This window comes from Taudactylus pleione, unplaced genomic scaffold, assembly GCF_031769625.1.
Source record: "Taudactylus pleione unplaced genomic scaffold, aTauple2 ptg001987l, whole genome shotgun sequence".
NCBI classification, from domain to species: Eukaryota; Metazoa; Chordata; class Amphibia; order Anura; family Myobatrachidae; genus Taudactylus; species Taudactylus pleione.
Window position 1 is genome coordinate 822,776 of NW_028286383.1, and position 22,088 is coordinate 844,863.

At 50.8% G+C, this 22,088-nt stretch overlaps 1 protein-coding gene across 1 annotated transcript in view; it reads right to left on the reverse strand.

Moving 5' to 3' along the window:
• The window catches only part of LOC148435881 (cytochrome P450 4B1-like), a 351,835-nt gene that overhangs the window by 97,769 nt on the left and 231,978 nt on the right, over positions 1–22,088 (reverse strand). The window contains exons 8-9 of the mRNA XM_088465383.1: positions 11,066–11,256; positions 8,872–9,005 (exon numbers count right to left, since the gene is read on the reverse strand). Of these exons, the coding sequence (XP_088321509.1) occupies positions 8,872–9,005; positions 11,066–11,256 (325 nt within the window). The remainder of the gene's footprint in view (positions 1–8,871; positions 9,006–11,065; positions 11,257–22,088) is intronic.

Genomic DNA, 22,088 nt, shown 5'->3' on the forward strand with positions numbered 1-22,088 from the left:
CCTCCCTGGGCAACATAATCAATAGCTGGGCACAGAAATTAAACTACAGTTTAAGGACAGCCTATCGAGTGGAGTGCAGAGGCTGAGCTGCCTTGCAAAGGAAGGAGGGAGCTTTCACCAGCCGTGAGAAGAAACCAGCACTCCTTCCCACAGGTCAGTGTACTGTCTGCCACCTATGTATGTGTGTGTATGTATGTACATATGCGTGTATGTATGTACATATGTGTGTGTGTATGTATGTACATAAGTGTGTGTGTGTGTGTATGTATGCAAGTACATATGTGTGTATAAATATTTATATATATATACATACACACATAATGTGTATATTGTATGTATGTGTACATATATATATATATATATATATATATATATATAATGTGTGTGTACATATGCAATATGTGTGTGTGTATATATATATTTCTACTTCAGGGTCCATAGGGTATCCACAGGATACCTTGGGGTATAGGTGTGACGTCAGTCGCAGGGCACCAAAGAGTTAAGCTTTCAGCCTCCCAGGATGCACTAGGTCCCCCTCCTATACCCCGCCCCCAGGCCAAGGCACCTCAGTTTAGTTTGGTGCCCGGCCGGAGTCGGGTGCACCTGTTGGAGTGGGGGCTAGAAGAGCCCCTGAAGCTTTTTCTTCATGCAGCTGTGGCTGCACATCTGGATGAACAGCATGGACAGTCAGTCCTGACGTCCATGCTGTCTTCCCTACACCCCGCCGGTACCAGAACGCCGGTACTGATCCGGGGATGCTGGTGGGCGTCTGGGGTCACAGCTAGCGGTGACCCCAGATGCTCCGGACCATGGCCGGATTCAAGGGGGACAGAGGTAAGCAGCGGGGTCCCGCGGTGGGTCCCCGCTGATCACATGGTCCTAAGTCCCCAGGCAGGGGGCTCCCTGGGGACTGGCTGCAGCGTGGAGCCAGGCGACCAACCTGCGCTTCCACTACCCCCTGGGACAGCGGACCGCAGCAGAGCGGTAGCGCTGCGGCGTCCCAGGGGTTAAATGCATGCCAGGGGAGCGCGCCTTCCCTGTCTCACAGCCGGCGCCTCCCCCGCTGCACACAGCCCTCTCTGCACTGTGCTGACTGGTCCTGTGTCAGCGCTCCTCCCCCAGGCCAGCTTCTCTCTGCTCCTCGGCGGCCATCTTCTCTGCAACGCATGGTGAACGCTGCTGGAAGTCTGGAAGGAAGCATCGTGGTCTGGGTCCCCCCGCATACCTCTCCTCCGCTGTGGCTCAGGTCTGTGTATGCAGCGCTGTGTCCTACCAGGCCCTGTGTCTGTGTAGTTGAGTGATCAGCGCTGTTAGTGCAGGAATTGTTATTTCTCTGCATTGTATGTGACTGTGCTAGCGCTGCCTGTAACTATTCTTCACTAAACTGTCAGCTTTATTACTGTCCCTGTTCTTTCTGCTAAAGCCCTTGCGGTGCGGTGCTGCAGGGTGGTCTCTCGCCTATTTAATACTTAATTGGTGAGAGAGGTCACATACGTGGTGCCATCATGTCTGAAAGTGATTTTCCCCTCCGGCTACAGTGTACCACGTGCAAAGTACCGTTAGCGGAGGGGGAGGGTAGCGCGGAGGGCCTTTGCCGGCAGTGTTGTCCATGGCGCGGCCTATTACGGTTACAGCACCGGTACAGGAGCCGCCCTGGGCTTGTTTCGCTCAGGCGTTAACAGCTTTAGTGGGCCAGTTAGCTCCGCAGCCCGCGTTTACTCCGATGGGTTTGTCCCAGCAGTCTGTGGTGTCGTCACCCATGCAGGGGTTCCCACGACAATTGGTGGTACCCCACAGTCTCCCTATTTCCCCGCTCCCGGGTTCTCAGGAGCCAGCGTGGGTTAACTCCCTGACGAGTTCTTTACAGCACTTGTCGGATGTATTGCAAGGGGAGTCTGTGATGCGGCCTCATAAAAGGCCGGTGGCGTCTCTGTCCGCTCCTTATGAGGATGACGAAGGGACGTCTGATGATGGGGAGATTCTGGAGATCAGGAACCTTTCCATACTAAGGACGCTGATGCTAAGTCCAAAGTATATTTTCCTGGACTTATTAGGGCGGTCCGCACAGCCTTGGTGATTGAGGACGAAGTTCCCCCAGCGGCTAAATCTAAGTATGCCTTTTTCAAAGATGTGAAGGGCGATGCCACAGTCTTTCCTCTTTCGGGTCAGTTGGTGGACCATTTAGAGGAGGCGTGGAAACAACCTGGCAAAAGATACCAGCCGCAGAGACGCCTGGCGGTGGCTTATCCGTTCGCGGATAATTATTTTGCTAAGTGTGAATCCCCTCCACAGGTGGATTCTCATGTGACCCGTCTTGTCCGTAGTGCCACATTGCCGATGCCATCCATGTCCTCCCTTAAGGATGCTACGGACCGCAAGGTAGAAATCTGCCTGAAGTCCGCTTATTCCCTTGCAGGGGGGGCAGCACGGCCGGCTATGGCCATTTGCTGGGTTGCCAGAGCGATGGAGCGCTGGGCGGATTCATTAGAGGCTTCTTTTGAATCCGACTGTCCGGCCGAACAAGCGGAGTTGATTGGCAATCTCCGTGATTCGGCCACCTACATCAACGAGGCGGCTCTAGACATTAGTACTCTGGTGTCTAGAATTTCTTCAGCAGCGGTAGCTGCTCGTCGCACCTTGTGGCTGCGATCCTGGAAGGCGGACGCAGATCCAAGAAAGGTCTGGAAGCGTTGCCGTTTACCGGAGAAGTTCTCTTCGGTCCGGATCTGGATAAGATTGTGGCGGCAGCCAAATCTGCTTGTCTCCCGTCGGCCGCTGCTCCTTCTGGTTCTGGACCATCGTCCTTTCGGTCATCTAGGGCCCAGGGCAGGCCCAAACCACAGTCGTTTCCTCGACAGGCTGGCCCTAAGAAATCGGGCAAGCCCCGGAAACAGGCATGGAGTACCAGACGTCCGGCCCCCAAGCCAGATGACAAGCCTGCGGCCTGACGGTCCGGGTCTCCCCTTGGGGGATCCCAGGGTGGGAGGCCGCCTGCTGCAGTTCTCCCGGTGTTGGTCGTTCACTACGACAGACACTTGGGTTCTGGAGGTGGTCTCTCACGGGTACGCCCTCTCCTTCCGGCACAGACCCCCGGCTCGATTCTTCACCACGGGTCTACCATCAGACCGGAACAAGGCTACGGAGATGCGGAAGGTATTGCACACTATGCTCCAGGCTGGAGTTATAGTGCCTGTTCCATTCTCCCAGAGGGGCCAGGGTTTCTATTCAAATCTATTTTTGGTACAGAAACCCAATGGGTCATATCGTCCGATTCTCAACCTCAAAGCACTCAACAAGTCTTTGCGGGTCCCGAAGTTTCGGATGGAGACCCTACGGTCCATCATTCTGGCGCTGGAACCTGGGGACTACATGGTGTCATTGGACATACAGGACGCTATGGCGGTCATGGTGGCTTCTCTGCGGCTGCAAGGAGTCCGCATGTTGCCGTACTTGGACGACCTGTTATTGGTGGCAGGATCTCCAGAGCTCCTGTTACACCACTTGGACCTGACCATTGCACTGCTGCAACGGCATGGCTGGCTAATTAACTGGCAGAAGTCCACTCTAATTCCGTCTCGGAGGATTCTGCATCTTGGAGCCTTATTGGACTCGGGACAGCAAAGAATCTTCGTGACGGAGGACAAGATCTCTGCTTTACAGTCAAGGGTGCGCAGTTGTCTGCACAGCCGCCGGGTGTCCTTACACTCGGCGATGAGGTTACTGGGCTCCATGGTGTCGGTGTTCGACATGGTGGAATACGCCCAGTTTCACTCTAGACCTCTGCAGCACCTGATCCTGTCCAAGTGGAACGGGCTGCCTCAGTCTCTGAAGTTCCAGACGATTGTGCTCACCCCGGAGGTTCGCCTGTCCCTTGCGTGGTGGTTAAAGATGACCCACCTCAACAAGGGACGTCCGTTCTGGGTTCCAAATTGGGTCCTGTTGACAACGGACGCCAGTCTTCGGGGCTGGGGAGCAGTTTCGGGTCCACACTTGTTCCAGGGCAGGTGGACACCGACAGAAGCGGAGCTTCCAATAAATATCTTGGAACTCCGTGCGGTCTTCAATGCTCTCCTGCAGGCACAGCGGTTTCTCCAGGGTCACCCGGTGCAGGTCCAGTCGGACAATGCTACCACCGTGGCCTACATAAACAGGCAAGGAGGAACTCGCAGTCGGGCGGCTCTCGTAGAGGTCTCTCGGATCCTGGTTTGGGCGGAGCGCAATCTTCCGGCCATATCAGCGGTCTTCATCCCGGGAGTGCTAAATTGGGAGGCGGACTTTCTAAGTCGCCAGGACGTTCATCCAGGGGAATGGTCCCTGCACCCGGACATTTTTCAACTACTGGTGGACAGGTGGGGTCTTCCAGAAATCGACCTCATGGCGTCCCGGCACAACAACAAGTTGCCGGTGTACGGGTCTCGCACAAGAGACGAAGGGGCGTCTCTGGTGGATGCTCTGTCCGTCCGGTGGACGTTCAGGTTCGCATACCTGTTCCCTCCGGTCTCCCTTCTTCCACGGGTAATCCGGAAATTCAAACAGGAAGGAGGGACGCTCCTGTTGATAGCTCCCGCGTGGCCCAGACGGCACTGGTTCTCAGACCTTCAGGGTCTGTCCGTGGACAGTCCTCTGCGGTTGCCGCTACGACCGGACCTTCTGTCTCAGGGTCCTTGTCTTCACCCGGACCTGACTCGGCTGTCCATGCTGAGGTCCTGGGGGTTTGCCAGCTCTGTGGTGTGTACCATGTTACGAGCTCGGAAACCGTCTTCCGCGAGGATATACCATCGCGTGTGGCATACGTTCTTCCAGTGGTGTCGACCGAGAGGTTATGCACCGCGGGAGTTTCGTCTGTCTCGGATTCTCGCCTTCCTGCAAGCTGGACTAGATCATGGGCTTCGCCTTGCTTCTTTGAAGGTACAGGTTTCGGCCCTATCTGTCTGGTTTCACCGTAGGATTGCTACAATCCCGGATGTGCGCACCTTTATGCAAGGTGTTCTCCGTATTCAGCCGCCCTTTGTTCCACCTGTGGCGCCTTGGGATTTGGCTGTGGTCCTGAGGACTCTCCAAGGACCGCCGTTTGAACCACTGGGCTCAGTGGATATTAAATGGCTAACAGCTAAGACTGTTTTCCTTCTGGCCGTTGCTTCAGCCAGACGTGTTTCTGAGTTAGGGGCTCTTTCTTGTAGACCCCCTTTCTTGTTTTTTTCATGGGAACAGGGCAGTGCTCCGCACTCGGCCCGAGTTTCTCCCCAAAGTTGTTTCCCAGTTTCAGGTTAACGAGGAAATAGTTGTTCCGGCCTTTAACTCACCGGGTCTTTCCGTGGGTGAGGCCTCTTTGGATGTTGTGCGGGCCTTAAGGACTTATGTGGACCGCACTTCTTTGTTTAGGAAGTCGGACGCTTTGTTGTCCTCTATGGCTTCTGTAAAAAGGGTTGGCCTGCTTCAAAGCAAACTTTGGCAGCCTGGATCCGTATGGCTATTTCTGAAGCTTATCTTCATGAAGGCCTACCGGTCCCTCCTTCTCTGAAGGCTCATTCCACTAGGTCTGTGGGTCCTTCGTGGGCAGCTTGACGTGGTGCCTCGGCAGTTCAGATCTGCAAGGCTGCTACGTGGTCTTCTGTCCATACCTTCGTGAGGTATTACAGGTTTGACACCTTCGCCTCTCAGGATGCTTCCTTCGGGCGGCGGATTCTCCTTTCTGCACAGGAGCGTCCCCACCCTTAAAGGATACTGCTTTGGGACATCCCCAAGGTATCCTGTGGATACCCTATGGACCCTGAAGTAGAAAATATGAGATATGGTAAGAACTTACCCTTGTTATCTCTATTTCTACGAAGTCCATAGGGTTCCACAGGACTCCCGCCCTGTCGCACCTGTGCTGCAGATGGGCTTTGCTCTGGTCACCGGTTTTCCGTCTCCCTCTGGTGAGAATGTGATTCTTGTATGTGTCCAGATCTTTGTTCTCTCTCTTCCTTCTCCTCCTCCGGCCTATGGCTTGGTAACTAACTGAGGTGCCTTGGCCTGGGGGTGGGGTATAGGAGGGGGACCTAGTGCATCCTGGGAGGCTGAAAGCTTAACTCTTTGGTGCCCTGCGACTGACGTCACACCTATACCCCAAGGTATCCTGTGGAACCCTATGGACTTCGTAGAAATAGAGATAACAAGGGTAAGTTCTTACCATATCTCATATTATATATATATATGTATAATCAGTTATCGAAGCCGGCATGCACATGCACATAAATAAAACTTGCACTGGTGTCCTCCTTAATTGCCAACTTCTGCAATAGGTTGGCATCCACACACATATGCCAATAAAGGCGGCACCGTGACGGTAATTATAGACCACACTGGACATCCAGTTGCTTTCAACATTTCAGAACTCTTTACTTAAGCTGGGTACACACCGATAGATATATCGCTCATTCCACTGAATTGGCGATATATCTATAGTGTATCACCGGGTGTGTACAGCGGATATGTATGTGAACGATATGGTTCACAGACATATCCCATCTGTGTGCAGCTGTCAAGCCCGGGTCATCGGGCAGATGATTGGCAAGTATGTATTGTGACACAGTCAGATTAGGGGTCCCTCTCCTGGGTAGAGGTCTCCTTCCTTACACACACACACAGCAGCTGGGAAGCAGCACACCAGTCTGGATGCAAGTACAAGCTGGTCGGCGCCAGTCTTTATTGTACAATGTCAGAAATAACATAAAGAAAACATAAACATAAATCCTAGCCCTGTCAGGGCACTAACTTCACAGGTAGTTCCCTCACTACCAGAACCTGGCAGGGCCTAATGCCCTCACCAGCAAACAAAGCACAGCACAGTACTCACAGATAGGTTTTCCAGTGTCTCTGAGCAAACTCCCTGTCTGCTCTCCCAGATGAGACAATCAGCCCTCAACACACTAGGCTTATATTGGCCACTCTCAGGTGGAAACCCTAATAAGCCTGTTACCAGGCCAAGAGATCCAAAACCTGGAGTGGCCGTGGGTGGAGCCCTCCCTCTCCTCTCACCCACAACCCCCAGGTCCCACACCGGCTTTTCAAAAAGCCGAAACTCAAGCCTGCTACACTGCAGACTTTCTCCTGGGGGTTTAAAACACATAAGACAGGAATCTGGGACCAATGTACCTGTCACAGACCACTTTACCAGTGATCCTATCACAGTATACACTTTCCAGTCGTCAGATAGTTTGCTTGTCAGCCAATCGACGACCTAGTGTGTACCTGGCTTAAGGTTCTTTCATGATGAAACAACCTAAGTATAGAATTCTGAAACGTTAAAAGCATCTTGGGGGTCCTGGGTGATCCATAATCGCAGTCAGAGTGCCGCCTTCATTGGTATTGGATGCGGTCATCATACCGACAGTCGGGATACCGGCACTTACAATGCCAGCGCTGGAAAAATGACAACAGTTGGATTACCGACCGCCGGTAATCCAACTATAAGTACTGGGGTTAGGGCTAAGCATTAGGGGGAGGGTTAGACACTATGGGGGGTTAGGTTTAGGGGTGCAGGGGGCGGGTTAGGTTTAGGCACTGGGGGGGGAGGTTAGTATTAGGCAGTGGGGAGGGTTAGGATACTGACCGACAAGTGTTGTTATCCTATCCCTGGCGGGATGCCGACGTCAGGTGTTTTTGACTGGCGGGATCCTGAGCGCCGGCATCCCGTACACATATCCATTGGTGTATGTATGTATATATATATATATATATATATATATATATATATTATAATCTGCGCACCCCCAAGACTGTGCATGCATTGGTAATAGTGTAAATAAATAGAAAATATTGTTCATTACAGGTGGACTAGAGGTCCCAGCAAGCCTGCCTGGGCAAGATGGCACTTGTCGAACCACAAGTGCCAGTATTCTCGGACATCAAGGGTCCTCTGGCACCTGTAATCCAATAAAAAACTGGACTCTCACACCAAATATTATATTTTATTAAAGACACCCTGACACAATCCTCATTTACTAATTTATTACTCAAAAAATGAAGGGTTTCACACATCCTCTTTGGTTCCTGTAGCATCCCGATTCTTATATATGTATTTTTACATACACTATATATATATTATATACACTCCCACTCGGATTGGCATTCATTAACTCCGGTACCTTCAGGGAGAATCCATGTAGACCGACACAAACAAGCTGCGGCACTCGAGATTTGTGTAAATAGTAAATCTGTATTACATACACATTTGTAACACCACCAACGTTTCAGGTCGCACCTGTCCCTTTGTCAAGGTACAAACATACTGATATATATATATGTATATATGTCCGTGTGTGTATATAAGGAGCTGCTGCATCAATGAGGGGCGATGATGATCAATCATAGCCTTCAGAGGTGCCGCAGGCCGGGGATGGCAGCTGTGTTTGCCCTTTCACCAAAAAAAACAAACCTTTTTTGTTATAGCTCTATAAAGTTGTTAAAAGTAGGCGCAAGTTATGCCCCCATGGATAGCCACACCCCCTGTGCTGACCACACCCACTAGGCACGCCCCCACATCACTAGTCACACTGCCACAGAGGTTATCACATTCCCCTGCAGCAGCACACAATAGGCCCTTCATCATTTTCAGCTCCAGGCCCATGTAGACCTTAATCTGGCACTGACTGGAAATTGAACTCATTGCTATGAGGCAGCGATACTAACCACTATGCCATCATGCTGCCCCATGCTACACCATAACACATACGTGTATTTATTGCCTGCAAACCACAAGACTGACTATCAGATAAACATACTCATAAAGATCCCACCCAGGAAACAATAATGTATTCAGCATCTTCAAAGGATCACAGGTTGCAGTCTTCACAATTCCCATTCAGAATATCACACCTGAACCATTACCTGCTGGTAAGGAACGCCCATCAAAGAATGTGACCGGTTTGGAAAGCTCCCTGGACACTGACGGCACTGGTGGATAGAGGCGCAGACTCTCCTTAATGCACATTGTGGTGTAGGACAGCTTGCTCAGGTCTTCCCTGTAAGACAAATGCTTCGTAAGCCCAAATATCATTGCAATAAGTAATAATCTGTGAGTGTGTGGATGGGCATTAGTTGTACATCCTGGGGCTGATGCACAGTGAGAGCCACATCCGTGTTTTGTGTATTGTCCCACTGTAACTTCCTAGAAGGAGAATACCATTTGGACCCATCAGGCCTTGCCAGCAGAATGGGGGTGAGAAGGTTAATGCAAACCAGCAATTATCAATTATGGGCATACAGTATGAGCCTACCTGGAGAACTTACAAACTTTGGGCCTGATTCAGAGCCGGACGCAATTAGCGCTCGCTCGTCCCGAAAGTAGGGGTGGCTATTCAAATGAACTGTTCACTCTTTGCGGTCTGTTCATGCCTCTAGGTCTGAACGAGCGAACAAAACTTGCGGTCGTTTTTTTGGGAAACTACGCCCCCTGGCCGCTCGCATCCTACGTCATGTCCGCTATTTATTAGATTAATCGAGTACATCGACCAGCGTATGAACTGCTCGCTATTCTTGTGGTTGGTTTTTGCTACCACAATCTTGCGAGCAGTTCTGGCTATAAAATAACCCAGTGATGTGGTCAATGACGCTGCTGTATTAATTATGCACACCCATAAAACGCCCGTTTTGACCTTTAAGCACACCTGCCTTCTGATCTCCTCTCCCCGTTTTCAAGCACCTTCCCCTGTTACCACCCACATATGCCTCATTCCGTCACTCAATTTATCAGGCATTTGCTATTTTGCGAGCACATGAATTTCGACCGCACTGACTGGTTCGCGCATGCGTATTACAATCCGTACACATGCGCAGTTGGCCAAACATCGCTCGGAGCGAACGAGCTGCCGCTTACGAGTGTCTCTGAATCAGGCCCTTTGTTTTCGTCCTTTCTGGGATGCAGGCCAGTTTGGAGGGTGGGGCCAGACTGGTGAAGTAACTAGGTCCCACCCCTTTATCGGGAAGGTCCATGATTCGCTGGTCCACAATGACGGGACAGGGCTAAATGACAAATTGTTTTGTTTACAATCACCCCCTCCTCGTGAACCCGCAAATTCCCTATTAAATTTCCCCATCCTAGGGATGGCCATTGCTATGGTTACCATCAATGGTAAAATAGCAAGTGGCCATCGATAGCAACTAACTATGCAATGGATGACCATTGATGGTTTCACCAACCGATGGTCATCCCTGTTCTTTGACTGATTGGCCATGGGCCAATCAGAACTGGGGGTGGGGATTCATATGTCAGGGGGCAGAGCTATGCTCTATGTCCTGGCACCATGTACAAAAAAATAATTCAGTTATGCTGCACCATCGATGGAGGGAAGCATTCTGGTTCTCCCCATTGATGGTAAAAACATTTGACATTGGCCATAAACCATCGATGAGTATGTAGCGTCAATGGTCATCCCTACCCCATCCTGCCCGTTTCACTAGGAAGTGGGCAGGATGCGGGAGTACTGCCTACACATACGGGGCTGCAGGGGGCTACCCGAAAAATCATGAGCCTCCCGCGACTTCCGGGAATGTAGGCAAGTATGACCTGGAGGTAACAGGGCAGATGCCAATAAAACTGATAATGATGACTTGTCATCAATGTGAAAGTGGCGGCATCTCGCGATGTGTATAGCACTGCATACAGTATGTGCAGAAATACGCATTGCACTCATTTGGCTACTAAGGGGTATGTTTACTAAAGTGAGAGTTTTTAGAAGTGGAGATGTTGTCCTTAGCAACCAATCAGATTTCAGCTACTATCTTCTAGAAGGTGCTAGTTAAATGTTAAGTAGAATCTGATTGGTTGCTATGGCAACATCCCCACTTCTAAAAACTCTCACTTTAGTAAATATACCCCTAAGTCTGCATCAGCCCCTTGGACCTGTTGCAGAGCTGCACATAACAAATGCAGGGGTATTCAGAGTCAGCCACATCTCTGTGACCGCAATACCCTCATCCAACCACTGGTGAAAGCAATCGCACGCAGGCCATGGCGCACACACAGTCTGCTAATCACTACATCTGTACCCTGAGGGAATTGTATGTAACAATGTGTTCTCACCACTCCATGGCCTGCCTCTGCCCCAGGACCTCTCGGATCTCCTCCCGGCACTTCTCCTGGTGCTCAGGATATTTGGCCATACAGTACAGTATCCAGGAGATGCCGCTGGCTGTTGTGTCATGTCCTTCAAACATGAATGTGTCCACCTCCGCACGCAGGTCCCGGTCAGACAGACTTTGTCCATTCTCATCCTACGGCAAATAGCTATATTGTTACACTGCTGGGCAGGACCTATTGCAGTCTGCAATTCCCCAGTCAGAAGGAGCAGCAAGTCAGTAAGAGAGGCTAGTAACAGGGGTCAGTAACCAGAGCCAGTAACAGGGGTCAGTAACCGGAGCCAGTAACAGGGGTCAGTAACCGGAGCCACTAACAGGGGTCAGTAACCAGAGCCACTAACAGGGGTCAGTAACCAGAGCCACTAACAGGGGTCAGTAACCAGAGCCACTAACAGGGGTCAGTAACCAGAGCCAGTAACAGGGGTCAGTAACCGGAGCCAGTAACAGGGGTCAGTAACCGGAGCCAGTAACAGGGGTCAGTAACCGGAGCCAGTAACAGGGGTCAGTAACCAGAGCCACTAACAGGGGTCAGTAACCAGAGCCACTAACAGGGGTCAGTAACCAGAGCCAGTAACAGGGGTCAGTAACCAGAGCCAGTAACAGGGGTCAGTAAGAAAAGCTAGTAACAGGGGTCAGTAACCGGAGCCAGTAACAGGGGTCAGTAACCAGAGCCAGTAACAGGGGTCAGTAACCAGAGCCAGTAACAGGGGTCAGTAACCAGAGCCAGTAACAGGGGTCAGTAACCAGAGCCAGTAACAGGGGTCAGTAACCAGAGCCAGTAACAGGGGTCAGTAACCAGAGCCAGTAACAGGGGTCAGTAACCAGAGCCAGTAACAGGGGTCAGTAAGAAAAGCTAGTAACAGGGGTCAGTAGCCGGAGCCAGTAACAGGGGTCAGTAACCGGAGCCAGTAACAGGGGTCAGTAACCAGAGCCAGTAACAGCGGTCAGTAACCAGAGCCAGTAACAGCGGTCAGTAACCAGAGCCAGTAACAGCGGTCAGTAACCAGAGCCAGTAACAGGGGTCAGAAACCAGAGCCAGTAACAGGGGTCAGTAACCAGAGCCAGTAACAGGGGTCAGAAACCAGAGCCAGTAACAGGGGTCAGTAACCAGAGCCAGTAACAGGGGTCAGTAACCAGAGCCAGTAACAGGGGTCAGTAAGAAAGGCTAGCAACAGGGGTCAGTAACCAGAGCCAGTAACAGGGGTCAGTAACCAGAGCCAGTAACAGGGGTCAGTAACCAGAGCCAGTAACAGGGGTCAGTAACCGGAGCCAGTAACAGGGGTCAGTAACCGGAGCCAGTAACAGGGGTCAGTAACCGGAGCCAGTAACAGGGGTCAGTAACCGGAGCCAGTAACAGGGGTCAGTAACCAGAACCAGTAACAGGGGTCAGTAACCAGAGCCAGTAACAGGGGTCAGTAACAAGTGCCAGTAACAGGGGCCAGTATCAGAGGGCAATAACAGGGGTCAGTATCAGAGGGCAATAACAGAGGTCAGTATAAGAGGGCAATAACAGAGGTCAGTATAAGAGGGCAATAATAGGGGTCAGTATCAGACGGCAATAACGGGGGTCAGTATAAGAGTATAAGAGGCCAGTAACAGAGGTCAGTAAGAGAGGCCAGTAACAGAGGTCAGTAAGAGAGGCCAGTAACAGGAGTCAGTAAGAGAAGCAAGTAACAGGGGTCAGTAAGAGAAGCTAGTAACAGGGGTCAGTAAGAGAGGCTAGTAACAGGGGTCACTAAGCGAGGCTAGTAACAGGGGTCAGTAAAAGAGGCCAGTAACAGTGGCCAGTAAGTGAGGCTAGTAACACGGGTCAGTAATGCCGTGTATCCACTATGCCAGGACTGGCCAAAAGGTCGATCGCGACCTACCGATAGATCGCGGAGAGAGGCTAGTAACAGTGGTCAGTAACAAAGGCCAATAGCATGGGTCAGTAAGAGAGGCTAGTAACAGGTGCCAGTAATTCCCCTTTTACACCGGAGCTAAAACCCAGGTTATTGCAGGGTTTACCCGGGCAGCTCCTTGGAGTAAAAGGGGTGAGGGTTGGATCGCTGGGTCGAGTGACCCGGCAATCCAACCCAGGTAAATATCAGGGTTTAACACGGGCGTAGCCAGTGAAACCCTGCTGTGTGTACGGCGCACTCCGGGTCTTGATGACCTGCAGTGCGCCGCAAGCCAGCCGAACGGTCCGGCCTCAGTGGTGCTTGGAGATGATGCCGGAAAAGCAGGGTCTATGCAGACCCAACTGCAGTGTGAGCGGCGCCAACTCGGGAATATCCTGTCAGCGCTGGCTAAATTCCGGGTCTGATCTGGATAGGAACCCTGTTCCAACTCCGGGTCAGACCCGGAATTTTGGTGGAAAAGGGGTATTAGAGATGCCAGTAACAGAGGTCAGTAAGAGAGGCTAGTAACAGGGGTCAGTGAGGCCAGTAACAGGGGTCAGTAAGAGAGGACAGTAACAGGGGTCAGTGAGGCCAGTAAGAGAGGCCAGTAACAGGGGCCAGTAAGAGAGACTAGTAACAGGGGCCAGAAAGAGAGGCTAGTAACAGGAGTCAGTAAGAGAGGCTAGTAACAGGAGTCAGTAAGAGAGGATAGTAACAGGGGTCAGTAAGAGAGGCTAGTAACAGGGGTCAGTGAGGCCAGTAACAGGGGTCAGTAAGAGAGGCCAGTAACAGGGGTCAGTGAGGCCAGTAACAGGGGCCAGTAAGAGAGGCCAGTAACAGGGGCCAGTAAGAGAGACTAGTAACAGGGGCCAGAAAGAGAGGCTAGTAACAGGAGTCAGTAAGAGAGGATAGTAACAGGAGTCAGTAAGAGAGGATAGTAACAGGGGTCAGTAAGAGAGGCTAGTAACAGGGGTCAGTAAGAGAGGCTAGTAACAGGAGTCAGTAAGAGATGACAGTAACAGGAGTCAGTAAGAGAGGCTAGAAGCAGGAGTCAGTAAGAGAGGCTAGTAACAGGAGTCAGTAAGAGATGACAGTAACAGGAGACAGTAAGAGATGACAGTAACAGGAGTCAGTAAGAGATGACAGTAACAGGAGCCAGTAAGAGAGGCTAGTAACAGGAGCCAGTTAGAGAGGCTAGTAACAGGAGCCAGTTAGAGAGGCTAGTAACAGGGGCCAGTTAGAGAGGCTAGTAACAGGAGCCAGTTAGAGAGGCCAGTAACAGGAGCCAGTTAGAGAGACTAGTAACAGGAGTCAGTAAGAGAGGCTAGTAACAGGAGCCAGTTAGAGAGGCTAGTAACAGGAGTCAGTAAGAGAGGCTAGTAACAGGAGCCAGTTAGAGAGGCTAGTAACAGGAGTCAGTAAGAGAGGTTAGTAACAGGGGCCAGTAAGAGAGGCTAGTAACAGGAGCCAGTAAGAGAGGCTAGTAACAGGGGTCAGTAAGAGAGGCTAGTAACAGGGGTCAGTTTGAGAGGCTAGTAACAGGAGTCAGAAAGAGAGGCTAGTAGCAGGAGTCAGTAAGAGATGACAGTAACAGGGGCCAGTAAGAGAGGCTAGTAACAGGGGCCAGTAAGAGAGGCTAGTAACAGGAGCCAGTAAGAGAGGCTAGTAACAGGGGTCAGTAAGAGAGGCTAGTAACAGGGGTCAGTTTGAGAGGCTAGTAACAGGAGTCAGTAAGAGATGACAGTAACAGGAGTCAGTAAGAGATGACAGTAACAGGGGCCAGTAAGAGAGGCTAGTAACAGGGGCCAGTAACAGGAGTCAGTAAGAGATGACAGTAACAGGGGTCAATAAGAGAGGCCAGTAACAGGGTTAATTAAGAGAGACCAGTAACAGGGGTCAGTAAGAGAGGCCAGTAACAGGAGTCAGTAAGAGATGACAGTAACAGGGGTCAGTAAGAGAGGCCAGTAACAGGGTTAATTAAGAGAGACCAGTAACAGGGGTCAGTAAGTGAGGCCAGTAACAGGGGTCAGTAAGAGATGACAGTAACAGGGGCCAGTAAGAGAGGCTAGTAACAGGGGCCAGTAACAGGGGCCAGTAAGAGATGACAGTAACAGGGGTCAGTAAGAGAGGCCAGTAACAGGGTTAATTAAGAGAGACCAGTAACAGGGGTCAGTAAGAGAGGCCAGTAACAGGGGTCAGTAAGAGAGGCCAGTAACAGGGGTCAGTAAGAGAGGCCAGTAACAGGGGTCAGTAAGCGAGGCCAGTAACAGGAGTCAGTAAGCGAGGCCAGTAACAGGAGTCAGTAAGAGAAGCAAGTAACAGGAGTCAGTGAGGCTAGTAACAGGGGTCAGTAAGAGAGGCTAGTAACAGGGGTCACTAAGCGAGGCTAGTAACAGGGGTCAGTAAAAGAGGCCAGTAACAGTGGCCAGTAAGTGAGGCTAGTAACACGGGTCAGTAATGCCGTGTATCCACTATGCCAGGACTGGCCAAAAGGTCGATCGCGATCTACCGATAGATCACGGAGGGAGGCTAGTAACAGTGGTCAGTAACAAAGGCCAGTTGCATGGGTCAGTAAGAGAGGCTAGTAACAGGAGCCAGTAATACCCCTTTTACACCGGAGCTAAAACCCAGGTTATTGCAGGGTTTACCCGGGCAGCTCCTTGGAGTAAAAGGGGTGAGGGTTGGATCGCTGGGTCGAGTGACCCGGCAATCCAACCCAGGTAAATATCAGGGTTTAACACGGGCGTAGCCAGTGAAACCCTGCTGTGTGTACGGCGCACTCCGGGTCTTGATGACCTGCAGTGCGCCACAAGGCGGCCGAACGGTCCGGCCTCAGTGGTGCTTGGAGATGACGCCGGAAAAGCAGGGTCTATGCAGACCCAACTGCAGTGTGAGTGGCGCCGACTCGGGAATATCCCGTCAGCGCTGGCTAAATTCCGGGTCTGATCTGGATAGGAACCCTGTTCCAACTCCGGGTCAGACCCGGAATTTTGGTGGAAAAGGGGTATTAGAGATGCCAGTAACAGAGGTCAGTAAGAGAGGCTAGTAACAGGGGTCAGTAAGAGAGGCTAGTAACAGGGGTCAGTGAGGCCAGTAACAGTGGTCAGAAAGAGAGGCCAGTAACAGGGGCCAGTAAGAGATGACAGTAACAGTAGTCAGTAAGAGAGGCTAGTAACAGCAGTCATTAAGGGAGGCTAGTAACAGGAGTCAGTAAGAGAGGATAGTAACAGGGGTCAGTAAGAGAGGCTAGTAACAGGGGTCAGTGAGGCCAGTAACAGGGGTCAGTAAGAGAGGACAGTAACAGGGGTCAGTGAGGCCAGTAACAGGGGCCAGTAAGAGAGGCCAGTAACAGGGGCCAGTAAGAGAGACTAGTAACAGGGGCCAGAAAGAGAGGCTAGTAACAGGAGTCAGTAAGAGAGGCTAGTAACAGGAGTCAGTAAGAGAGGATAGTAACAGGGGTCAGTAAGAGAGGCTAGTAACAGGGGTCAGTGAGGCCAGTAACAGGGGTCAGTAAGAGAGGCCAGTAACAGGGGTCAGTGAGGCCAGTAACAGGGGCCAGTAAGAGAGGCCAGTAACAGGGGCCAGTAAGAGAGACTAGTAACAGGGGCCAGAAAGAGAGGCTAGTAACAGGAGTCAGTAAGAGAGGCTAGTAACAGGAGTCAGTAAGAGAGGATAGTAACAGGGGTCAGTAAGAGAGGCTAGTAACAGGGGTCAGTAAGAGAGGCTAGTAACAGGAGTCAGTAAGAGATGACAGTAACAGGAGTCAGTAAGAGAGGCTAGAAGCAGGAGTCAGTAAGAGAGGCTAGTAACAGGAGTCAGTAAGAGATGACAGTAACAGGAGACAGTAAGAGATGACAGTAACAGGAGACAGTAAGAGATGACAGTAACAGGAGTCAGTAAGAGATGACAGTAACAGGAGCCAGTAAGAGAGACTAGTAACAGGAGCCAGTAAGAGAGTCTAGTAACAGGAGCCAGTTAGAGAGGCTAGTAACAGGAGCCAGTTAGAGAGGCTAGTAACAGGGGCCAGTTAGAGAGGCTAGTAACAGGAGCCAGTTAGAGAGGCCAGTAACAGGAGCCAGTTAGAGAGACTAGTAACAGGAGTCAGTAAGAGAGGCTAGTAACAGGAGCCAGTTAGAGAGGCTTGTAACAGGAGCCAGTTAGAGAGGCTAGTAACAGGAGTCAGTAAGAGAGGCTAGTAACAGGAGTCAGTTAGAGAGGCTAGTAACAGGAGTCAGTAAGAGAGGCTAGTAACAGGGGCCAGTAAGAGAGGCTAGTAACAGGAGCCAGTAAGAGAGGCTAGTAACAGGGGTCAGTAAGAGAGGCTAGTAACAGGGGTCAGTTTGAGAGGCTAGTAACAGGAGTCAGTAAGAGATGACAGTAACAGGAGTCAGTAAGAGATGACAGTAACAGGAGTCAGTAAGAGATGACAGAAACAGGGGCCAGTAAGAGAGGCTTATAATGGGGTCAGTAAGAGAGGCCAGTAACAGGGTTAATTAAGAGAGACCAGTAACAGGGGTCAGTAAGCGAGGCCAGTAACAGGGGTCAGTAAGCGAGGCCTGTAACAGGGGTCAGTAAGTGAGGCTAGTAACACGGGTCAGTAAATCCATGTATCCACTATGCCAGGGCTGACCAAAAGGTTGATCGCTATCTACCGATAGATCGCGGAGCTCCCGACGGTAGATTGCAACCAACCTGCTGCAGTTCTTGGGAATGCTGGTCTCTGAAGTGATCAGAGACTAAATAAGCCACTGATCGCAGCGTTCCCAGTGATGCCCTTCCGCGGGAATGTGGGTGACGTCATGACATCACCCGCATCTACCAAGATGTGAAGAGCCTGCGTGCCTGGATCTAATTAGATCCAGCCAGCTGCAGGCAGCGGATGACTATGCGGGAGCGCTGGCCAGGTAAGTAATGCACAGGGGAGAGGGCACCAGTACTGGGGCCACAGCATAAGGGGCACAACTAGGGGTATTAGTGGGAAACAGCATAAGGGGCACTACTGAGGGCACTGCATAAAGGGCTCAATGGGGGGCACTGCATAAAGGGCACTACTGAGGGCACTGCATGAGGGGCTCTAATACCTCCTGTATTGCGTAATGGGCACAACTACATGGGAACTGCATAATGGGCACATCTACTGGGGGCATTGCATAAAGGGCACTACTACTGGGGGCATTGAATAAGGGGCACAACTACAATGGTCATTGTATAAGGGGCACTACTGTGGGCATTGTATAAGGGGCACTAATGTGTGTTGGAACGTGAGTAAGGGACACTGCTATGTGGTGTAATGTGAATAAGATTGTGCTGTTGTGTGGAGTAATTTGAATTGGGGAGACCTCCACGCCCCTCGCTGTGAGGTCGCGTCCCCTTTTTTTGCATACCACGCCCCCATTTTTGCCTCAGTAGATCACAAAAGGTTTTAAGTTTTAAAAGTAGATCACACAGTCCAAAAGTCTGGCCACCCCTGCACTACGCGATATTAATGAGTGATTGCATGATTATGACAACGTAATCGTGCAATCGCTCATTAATCATGGACAAATCGTGCACTATTATGTCAGAAACGACCAGTGATGCGCGCTCGCGCTGGCCATTGCCGATAATGACAGATTGACTATGTTCAGGGATGATGGAGGATGCCTGCACTGCATGGTTAATAATTCAGTCTAGGTACTGCAGAGATGGGAAATGAAGGTATGATTATGACATCTTAATCATAATGTCGTGCCGATATCTGCTAGTGGATACGTGGCTTAAGAGAGGCTAGTAACAGGAGTCAGTAAGAGAGGCTAGTAACAGGGGCCAGTAAGAGAGGCTAGTAACAGGGGCCAGTAAGAGAGGCTAGTAACAGGGGCCAGTAAGAGAGGCCAGCAACTGGGGTCAGTAAGAGAGTGTAGTAACAGGGGTCAGAGAGGCTAGTAACAGGGGCCAGCTAGAGAGGCTAGTAACAGAGGTCAGTAAGAGAGGCTAGTAACAGAGGTCAGTAAGAGAGGCTAGTAACAGGGGTCAGTAAGAGAGGCTAGTAACAGTGGTTAGTAAGAGAGGCTAGTAACAGGGGCCAGTAAGAGAGGCTATGAACAGAGGTCAGTAAGAGAGGCTATGAACAGGGGTCAGTAAGAGAGGCTATGAACAGGGGTCAGTAAGAGAGGCTATGAACAGTGGTCAGTAAGAGAGGCTAGGAACAGGGGTCAGTAAGAGAGGCTAGTAACAGGGGCCAGTAAGAGAGGCTAGTAACAGGGGCCAGTAAGAGAGACTAGTAACAGGGGCCAGTAAGAGATGCTAGTAACAGGGGCCAGTAAGAGAGGCTAGTAACAGGGGCCAGTAAGAGATGCCAGTAACAGGGGCCAGTAAGAGAGGCTAGTAACAGGGGCCAGTTAGAGATGCCAGTAACAGGGGCCAGTAAGAGAGGCCAGTAACAGGAGTCAGTAAGAGAGGCTAGTAACAGGAGTCAGTAAGAGAGGCTAGTAACAGGAGTCAGTAAGAAAGGCTAGTAACAGGGGCCAGTAAGAGATTCCAGTAAGAGAGGCCAGTAACAGGAGCCAGTAAGAGATGCCAGTAACAGGGGCCAGTTAGAGATGCCAGTAACAGGGGCCAGTAAGAGAGGCCAGTAACAGGAGTCAGTAAGAGAGGCTAGTAACAGGGGCCAGTAAGAGAGGCCAGTAACAGGAGTCAGTAAGAGAGGCTAGTAACAGGAGTTAGTAAGCGAGGCCAGTAACAGGGGTCAGTAAGCGAGGCCAGTAACAGGGGTCAGTAAGCGAGGCCAGTAACAGGGGCCAGTAAGAGAGACTAGTAACAGGGGCCAGTAAGAGATGCTAGTAACAGGGGCCAGTAAGAGAGGCTAGTAACAGGGGCCAGTAAGAGAGGCTAGTAACAGGAGCCAGTAAGAGAGGCTAGTAACAGGAGCCAGTAAGAGATGCCAGTAACAGGGGCCAGTTAGAGAAGCCAGTAACAGGGGCCAGTAAGAGAGGACAGTAACAGGAGTCAGTAAGAGAGGCTAGTAACAGGAGTCAGTAAGAGAGGCTAGTAACAGGAGTCAGTAAGAGAGGCTAGTAACAGGAGTCAGTAAGAGAGGCTAGTAACAGGGATCAGTAAGAGATTCCAGTAAGAGAGGCCAGTAACAGGAGTCAGTAAGTGAGGCCAGTAACAGGGATCAGTAAGAGAGGCCAGTAACAGAAGTCAGTGAGAGAGGCCAGTAACAGGAGTCAGTAAGAGAGGCTAGTAACAGGGGTCAGTAAGAGAGGCTAGTAACAGGGGTCAGAAAGAGATGCAGGTAAAAGGAGTCAGTAAGAGAGGCCAGTAACAGAAGTCAGTAAGAGAGGCTAGTAACAGGGGCCAGTAAGAGAGGCTAGTAACAGGGGCCAGTAAGAGATGCCAGTAACAGGAGTCAGTAAGAGAGGCCAGTAACAGAAGTCAGTAAGAGAGGCTATTAACAGGAGTCAGTAAGAGAGGCTAGTAACCAGAGTCAGTAAGAGAAGCTAGTAACAGGGGTCAGTAAGAGAAGCTAGTAACAGGAGTCAGTAAGAGAGGCCTGTAACAGGGGTCAGTAAGAGAGGCCAGTAACAGGGGCCCATAAGAGAAGCTAGAAACAGGGGCCAGAGAGGCTAGTAACAAGGGCCAGAGAGGCTAGTAACAGGGGTCAGTAAGAGAGACTAGAAACAGTGGCTAGTAAGAGGCGAGTAACAGGGGCCAGTAAGAGAGGCTACTAACAGGAGTCAGTAAGAGAGGCTAGTAGCAGGAGTCAGTAAGAGATGACAGTAACAGGTGTCAGTAAGAGAGGCTAGTAACAGAAGTCAGTAAGAGAGGCCAGTAACAGAAGTCAGTAAGAGAGGCTAGTAACAGGAGTCAGTAAGAGATGACAGTAACAGGAGTCAGTAAGAGATGACAGTAACAGAAGTCAGTAAGAGAGGCTAGTAACAGGAGTAAGTAAGAGATGACAGTAACAGAGGTCAGTAAGAGAGGCTAGTAACTGGAGTCAGTAAGAGAGGCTAGTAACAGGAGTCAGTAAGAGATGACAGTAACAGGAGTCAGTAAGAGAGGCTAGTAACAGGAGTCAGTAAGAGAGGCTAGTAACAGGAGTCAGTAAGAGATGACAGTAACAGGAGTCAGTAAGAGAGGCTAGTAACAGGAGTAAGTAAGAGAGGCCAGTAACAGAAGTCAGTAAGAGAGGCTAGTAACAGGAGTCAGTAAGAGATGACAGTAACAGGAGTCAGTAAGAGATGCTAGTAACAGGAGCCAGTTAGAGAGGCCAGTAACAGAAGTCAGTAAGAGATGACAGTAACAGGAGTCAGTAAGAGATGACAGTAACAGGAGTCAGTAAGAGATGACAGTAACAGGAGTCAGTAAGAGATGACAGTAACAGGGGCCAGTAGGAGATGACAGTAACAGGGGCCAGTAAGAGAGGCTACTAATGGGGTCAGTAAGAGAGGCCAGTAACAGGGTTAATTAAGAGAGACCAGTAACAGAGTTAATTAAGAGAGACTAGTAACAGGGGTCAGTAAGAGAGGCCAGTAACAGGGGTCAGTAAGAGAGGCCAGTAACAGGGGCCAGTAAGAGAGGCTAGTAACAGGGGTCAGTAAGAGAGGCCAGTAACAGGGGCCAGTAAGAGAGGCTAGTAACAGGGGTCAGTAAGAGAGGCCAGTAACAGGGGTCAGTAAGAGAGGCCAGTAACAGGGGCCAGTAAGAGAGGCTAGTAACAGGGGCCAGTAAGAGATGCCAGTAACAGGGGCCAGTAAGAGATGCCAGTAACAGGGGCCAGTAAGAGATGCCAGTAACAGGGGCCAGTAAGAGAGGCCAGTAACAGGGGCCAGTAACAGGAGTCAGTAAGAGAGGCCAGTATCAGGGGTCAGTAAGAGAGGCCAGTAACAGAGGTCAGTAAGAGAGGCCAGTAACAGGAGTCAGTAAGAGAGGCTAGTAACAGGGGCCAGTAAGAGAGACTAATAACAGGAGCCAGTAAGAGAGGCCAGTAACAGGGGCCAGTAAGAGAAGCTGGTAACAGGGGCCAGTAAGAGAGCCCAGTAAGAGAAGCCAGTAAAAGGGGTCAGTAAAAAAGGCTAGTAACAGGAGTCAGTAAGAGATGCAAGCAAC